Source organism: Esox lucius, chromosome 6 (genome assembly GCF_011004845.1).
Source record: "Esox lucius isolate fEsoLuc1 chromosome 6, fEsoLuc1.pri, whole genome shotgun sequence".
Taxonomy (NCBI): domain Eukaryota; kingdom Metazoa; phylum Chordata; class Actinopteri; order Esociformes; family Esocidae; genus Esox; species Esox lucius.
In genome coordinates, this window is record NC_047574.1 from 25,691,000 (window position 1) to 25,698,003 (window position 7,004).

Consider the following 7,004-nt stretch of genomic DNA (forward strand, 5'->3'; position numbering starts at 1 on the left):
CTACTCAGTGTCAGTTGGGATGTGAAGGACAAACCACTTCAGGACAGGGGAGGGACCTTGCTGTGACATTGGCACTGAGTTGGGGGAGGGGACAGTGGCTGGGCTGTCAGTATAAGACAGCACGTATCCTGAATGAGTCATACGGTTTTACCGGCTTGACAATGAATAGACTCAAGATATCAAACTCCTAATCGGTCGATCGTGTATCCAACTATAACAATGAATATGTAGTGCATTCATTCTATTCAAAAATGGAATCTAGGAGGAAAAAACGGTAGAAGCAAAAGAAAGTCTAAAAGACTGTAGGAGATTGAAGAGCTGCAGGCTAGAGAACATGATAGAACACTTTATCACTTCCTCTAAAAGAAATGATAATGACTTTTATAGAGAGGTATTGAGGTTTGCAAACCCCTGCAGACAGTGTTTAGAAAAGGCTAAAGCCTTACTTTTCGGAGTAGTTTGATTCTCCACAAGTACAGGGGTATGCAAAAAAAAAGCTTTCTATGAAAGGCGTCCATAATTGTAGTCAAGGGAGTTGGGATTACATGGTTTAATATCGCAGGCTTTTTAAAAGGACTTGTTACCAGCAATCAAAATGCCAGCTGCATTGATAAGAAAACAAGTTAGGACACAGATCAGGGATGCATAAAAGATAAAATTAAATAATATGAATGCTGTCCAATGTTTGTGGTTGGTAATTGTGTCTCTATGACCAGTGGCTAGTCAAACAAATCGCAACATTAATTGCAAATACCATCTGAATAGGCCTCTGCACTAAACCATGCATCCAGAATGCTTATGTTGATGTGTTTTTAGAATTGTGTTTAGATGATGCATAAAATAAGGAGTGAGGCATTTTGTTGTAACTAATTGAGGGTAACCAGGGAAACCAAAACAGACGCATTGTCTATATCTTTTCACCCAGCAATAAATGGATAATCAATAAGAAACTCAGAGACACTGATAAAAAATGCATTTTTAGATTAGCGAAAAATATTCTAGTCGTACGCCAAATGAAAAATATTATTTTACAAGTGTACAAGATATCCTTATAGGTTGTCAAAATAAGACGATTTTGAAATCAACATAGGTGAAATAGTAGTTTTTGGAGGAAGAGTGAAACAAAGAATTACATGCAAAATAAGTGAAAGAGGTTAAATAATGACAAGACAAAGGTCATTTTCTACCGTTTTCTCACATCCCTAATTTGTGTAGGTCCAATTCGCTCATATTGCACTTTTCCATCAAGCCTTCATATGCGCCGTGTCATCATGCTCTTGCTCTCATGCTCGCTCAAACAGCAACTAGGCTACTCAGCTCAGATGAGAATGATACCAGCCAACAAGCACAATTGAGCTTGCAGGCACCAGACAGACCATAAAGTGTCGAAAGAGCGAGGCCAGGCAAACTTTGTCCGACACCAACTCCAAAGTGTGCTTACACCATTTGCACCGCCTTGTCGTATGCCTGGATTAGAACCCCTCGCCACAATGACGTAGCTTTACTGCAAGCCAGCGAGATTTGAGCCTTAGGAACTTCGTGTATATGAACAATGTCATTTTCCTGTGGTCCTGGATACTAAAACCATGCAGACTATTGTCATGTTATCAGCAGTGCAACCTGAACCATAACATTCAACACCTGCAGTTAAACAGGCCATTAACACATCATTACTAAACATAACACAGAACATCAAAATGTAATTATTAGGCCTGTTATGAAATAGGGCATTTTTAACACACCGTGTTCATCTCTCTGAATTTGAGTCAGATATTTTCTGTAGAGTGCAGTCGAAAGTTAAAAAGGTCTTCAAGCCTATGACCTTGGGACTGAACACACATTTCCTTACTGGGCATCAGACTACTCCCCCCTCCTGTTCCCTGTCACACGGTCCAGCAGGCACGTTCTATCTAGCACAGATAAGTGAGCTTCCAGGCCATCATCTGACAGCAACTGGCAGGGTTACATTCAAAACTAAAATCCACTGATTTCTGCTTGTTCCCACGGAGAGAATGGCCAGTGGTTTTTAAAGAGCAGACAAAGACCGCTCTACATGGCTCTCAAGTATTATGTCAAGGATATTGAAACAACCTTTCAAACTGAATCCTCCTGTAAGAGCAAAATGAGCTCAGAAAAAGCTGTCACATAGTTGGGCTGAGATAAATGTAAAGCTCTCCATCAAAATGACAGGAACCACTCAGTCTATTTGATTGTTTACCTCTTTCAACAAGACTGGCCTGTACAAAATCCAATAATCAATACAGCTTACTTGACAAACCCATTTACATCACGTTACAGTAGCAGTTTGTTTTAGCTATGCAGTATCTATAAATGCTGATTTTGACCTGCTGTTTTGTTGTTAATTGAGAAAGATTGGGCCTCTGTTATTCACAAGTCTCATTTAAGCGTAAATACAGAGACACCTTCAAAATGACTGGCACCCTTGAAAAAGATGAGCAAAAGGAAAAATAATGCATGCTGCTGTGTGTACATCCAACACATCTGGGGAACGCAGAACCAGTCAGTCCTTGTCATGGATAGGCAACTGGATGAGATGACCACACTGGGTCAACTGGATGAGATGACCACACTGGGTCAACTGGATGAGATGACCACACTGGGTCATTGGCAGTACTATCAATGAAAAACAAGAAGCAGCTCCGCTGGGCATGATATCAACCTTGTTTTTTCCCCCCAAATTTAAGCTTTAGTCACAAATGTCCACAAAGAGAAGGCCCAGAGAATGGTGCTAGATTTGAAGAAACAGGTGTGCCAATACATTTAGGGAAAATTCTTACTTACAGTTACAACAAAATGTGTTTCTCTTGTGATTGTATAAAATAATAAAATAATTTATATCCCAGTATTTTAATGGTTTTGTCTAAACAGTGTTTTTAGCTCATCTTGATCAAGGGCACCAATAACCTTAGAGGTGTTTGTATAATCTATAACTCCTTAAAGTAAATACTGTTAATCTATCATTAATTTAATTGTAGAAATATTTATTTTTATAAACCAGAATAACAGAAAGTTCCTCTTCAAGAAACCTCAAACCAATGTCATACATTGTTATTCAAACAGTGCCCCGAGGTCCGTTGAAGGTCCAGGTTGGATGTCGGATAGGGCTGCCATGTCATGCTCTGATGTCTCCTTAGCGGTTTAATCGCTGGAACGCAGAAAATTGCTGGTTGCAGAATGCGGCCCACTGAGAAGCAGAACAGCTTTGCCAGCACCATCAGGGTTTAGGTGGTTAGCAATTGAATATGGCTGCCTTGCTTTTTCATGTTCTAGCAATCCTTGTGGGGGCTTGTGCACCTGTGAGCTCTGTGAGGGCTAAACAGATCTGAGTTTATACGATTCTCAGAAATAATTTAAAAACAGTACATAAAAATCCCCTAGCTGAAAAAAATGTGTTTAATGTGAGAATAGTATGTGAGGGTGATTGACTTATCACGGTAAAATACTAAATAACATTGGTGAAATCCAAAGCCACTGAAGCATAAAGCATTGAACACAGTGAATTGAGACTATAGTTTTTGGCAACAAGAAGGAAAAACAGGACCTTCCCTTGCGAATGCAGTTGTAGAAAACAATGAGAAAGCCCTCTGTCAGTGTACAACCAAGATCATGAAAGGACTTTTACTATAGAGTTTCAGTGTAAGCACATCACTGAACTACCATCTTTCCTCTGCTAAAGAATGTCTACAGACCTTTTTCAGAAAGCTGATTTGTTTTGCCAGGATGCTGTCAAATCCAGGATGAAATTCATGGTCAAGACAATGATGACACAGCAAAGACCACACATGACAGCCATAACAAAAATGTGTAAAGTGTTCCACTTCTTGCTATTATCCCAATTATGTTATGTGGAGCCACTAAACCAATTGACTGAAATTACAGTGATTTGAGGATTACAATAAATATAATACCACTTATGTGTACTGAAAATTGAAAATGTTATGAACAAGCCTGTGGAAATTCCCTAATGAATGTCTAATAAAAACGAATTACGAATATAAATCATGTTTTGAGTAATGCAATTTGATTTCTCAAAACAGTGCAGTAAATTATCTGTTTCCATGCAAATATGGTTAAGATGGTATCGTTTTCAAAATGTATCAGTTTGGGTCACACTGACATGGCCAACCCTGATTCCCCTTGTCAGTGAAATCATCAAAGGGTTTGAGGTTCCCTCCATGCTATTTCCCATCATGCATTAATTAATAATTCACAACATCTGGATTCTGCTTCCTTGTAAAAAGAAATCATGGGCTGTGTTTACACAGGCATCCCAGTTCTGAACTTTACCCCATTAACTGGTCTTTTAACAAATCACATCAGATTTCCAGAACTGATAAGATTGGTCTAAAGACCAAATTAGGTGAAAAAATTAATCACAATTGGGCTCCCTGTGTCTGTTTGGTCAATATAATGCAGACAAATCTCCTCTAAATGCAAGCTATGTCTACCACCTGCTGGTGGGAATTGGTCATACAAATTATGGACAAGATGTCTATACCTAGCCCAATGTTGTAATGTTTTATACCTAGATTGCTGCATGCTTGTAATTAATTGATATTTTGACCAATAAGATCAACTCTGAATAAAAGCAGCTAAAGCTAAAATATCTGTTGGGAATTATGTTGCCTGTGTAAACCCAGTGTAACCAGTGTAAACAACCTCAATATCATAAAGGTAGCAACATTTAATGCTTCCTCAAGACCGACTGGTTGTCCTTCCACTTTTCACTTCACTTTTCACACAGTTTTGAAAAACTGGCAGAGGGATTTTTACAGTAGTTCAAATTACAAGTATTGTATATACTATCTATAATTGAATACAGTAGACAGGCATACTTAAAAAGACCATGGGGTATTAACTAGACTGTTTGGAGTACTTTTGTGGCTTTAGTTCCGACACAGGATGTGGCGTCAATTACTACGGCCGCCCACTGCCTTCCTTCAGGCTGCATTTACACAGGCAGGCTATTTTAGTTTGTTCTTTTCATAAATTCGTCATTAGACACATCAGGTTAGCGTTAAAAACTCTGATGTGAGATTAGATATAACTGGTCAAAAGACCAATCAGTGAAAAAAAGTCTGAATTCAGGCATATGTATGAAAACAGCCAAAGTATCACAGGTCCTAGGACTCAAAGGGAACTTTAAACAGCTTTAAAGAGAATTCAAAATCAGTTGGGCCACATTTCTTTAGCACTAAGCCCAATTAAGGAAAAATATTTGAAAAAAGCAAGAATGGAAAATACAAACAAATAAAGAATCAACTTGATCTTTAATCTATTGGCTGCACCTGCTTGTTAATTGGTTGTGCTAATGTCCTGTGGAAGGGGGGCCAGGGTATGTTTGCTAGGCTGCATGTGTGGTGAAAGTGTTGCCTTACAGGAAGTAATATCAACAGAACAGTGTTGAGAAAGTCCCAACAGGCATGGAGCTGGGTTTTCTGCTTCTCTTCTCATCAGGCCTGTGTTCAATTGGTAAGAGCTTATTTTAATGATTAGAATGTCTGTTTAATTGAAGATGGATGTTAGTATGCCCTGTTTGTTAACCATTTTTTGGTCTAGGTTTTCTCAAGATATTGTCAACATTCTGATTACTGTGACTTACCTACAGCAATGTCTGTAATTACAACCAAATAATTCTATATTCAAAATGTATCTCCAATAAGTACAATGCAACAAAAAGTAGCATTGCATGACAGTTAAGTCATTTTTTTATAACCTACGTGCTTATCATACCATCATGGCTTGGTTATGGTTTGTAGGTCTGGAGACGTGATCTGTGGCTGACAAATTATTAATATGTGAAACATTTTTGTGTCACTTCACAGACCTACGTAACCCGACTTCATTTAATGTTTGTAGTTTGACTTCCACACCATAGACTTTTGCCCTAAAATAGAGCTGACATGTTTAATCTGATACTGAGTAAGCACTAATGTTTCTAGTGAATTGCCAGAGGTATACCTTCATACCAGGGGCTCCACATGAAATCAGCAGAAATGACAGTGGAGTCCTGAAGGCAGCACTTCATGGTACCTATTCATTTAACAACAAGACCAATGACGCTTTCCTGTTCAAGCCATCTGCAATCGAGAAAGCCGAAAGACAGGTTTGGAGGACGGAGAACTTTGACTTTTACGCTAAACTTCTTTGGCTAACATTTTCTTGTGGTCATAATATAACATTTGCCATGGTTTCGACCATTATGTAACTGAATTGCACTGGCTAGTCATAAACTATATCAGTTCACTATAGGTTTTTGTTGGTTGATCAACAGATTGTAAAGGGATTCAATTACATTATGGAAGTTGACATTTCACGAACTGTGTGCCACAAAAATGGCCAAAACAACACAGACCTGGCCAGATGCGTTTTCCAGCCAGATGGATTGTTAAAGCAGGTACTGTTACATTTATCCCCCCTAATAGTGTGGAATGAATTTAAATGATACAGCATATGGACATTCAGGGACAATCTGCACTCCTTTTGGCTGAAAATCTAATCAGAGTGCAATTGTTTCTTTTTCAGACCTTCCACTGTCATTTTGAGGTTTGGACAATACCTTGGCTTAACTTCATGAAGACTATTGATTTGGCTTGCAGTCCATCTGAGAAAAATATCACTTCTCCGTGAAAGTTACTCAGCCACTGCCCTCGAACTATGATCATGTAACGGAGTATCAGCTTCATTCATTTGAATAAAATATCAAGTACCAAGTGTTTTTGAGCTTTGATGTCTACATTATACTACAACTGAAATGCAACTAACCTTGTATTTTAAATCAAATGATGCTTTGTCCCTCTAAAATTATACACCAAATAGATTTGATGTACGTGGGGGTCTGCAGACTGATCCATCAAATCTTAAATCCCAAACTACATCAAAGAGCATTATGAAGGAAACTAAATCTATGCAGCTCTTCAGAGCATAAATTTGAACCTCCTGAACAAGGACTTAAGCGACTACCTCCACGTACAGTAAGTTGG

At 38.6% G+C, this 7,004-nt stretch overlaps 1 protein-coding gene across 1 annotated transcript; it reads left to right on the forward strand.

Annotated features, from left to right (window-relative positions):
* Nucleotides 1-5,421: 5,421 nt before the first annotated feature.
* cst7 (cystatin F) lies at nt 5,422-6,732 on the forward strand. Its single transcript, NM_001311039.1, is given in 3 exon segments — nt 5,422-6,127; nt 6,296-6,418; nt 6,547-6,732. Coding segments are annotated over 3 exon segments (402 nt in total). The 5' UTR covers nt 5,422-5,953; the 3' UTR covers nt 6,652-6,732.
* The last annotated feature ends 272 nt before the right edge of the window (nt 6,733-7,004 follow it).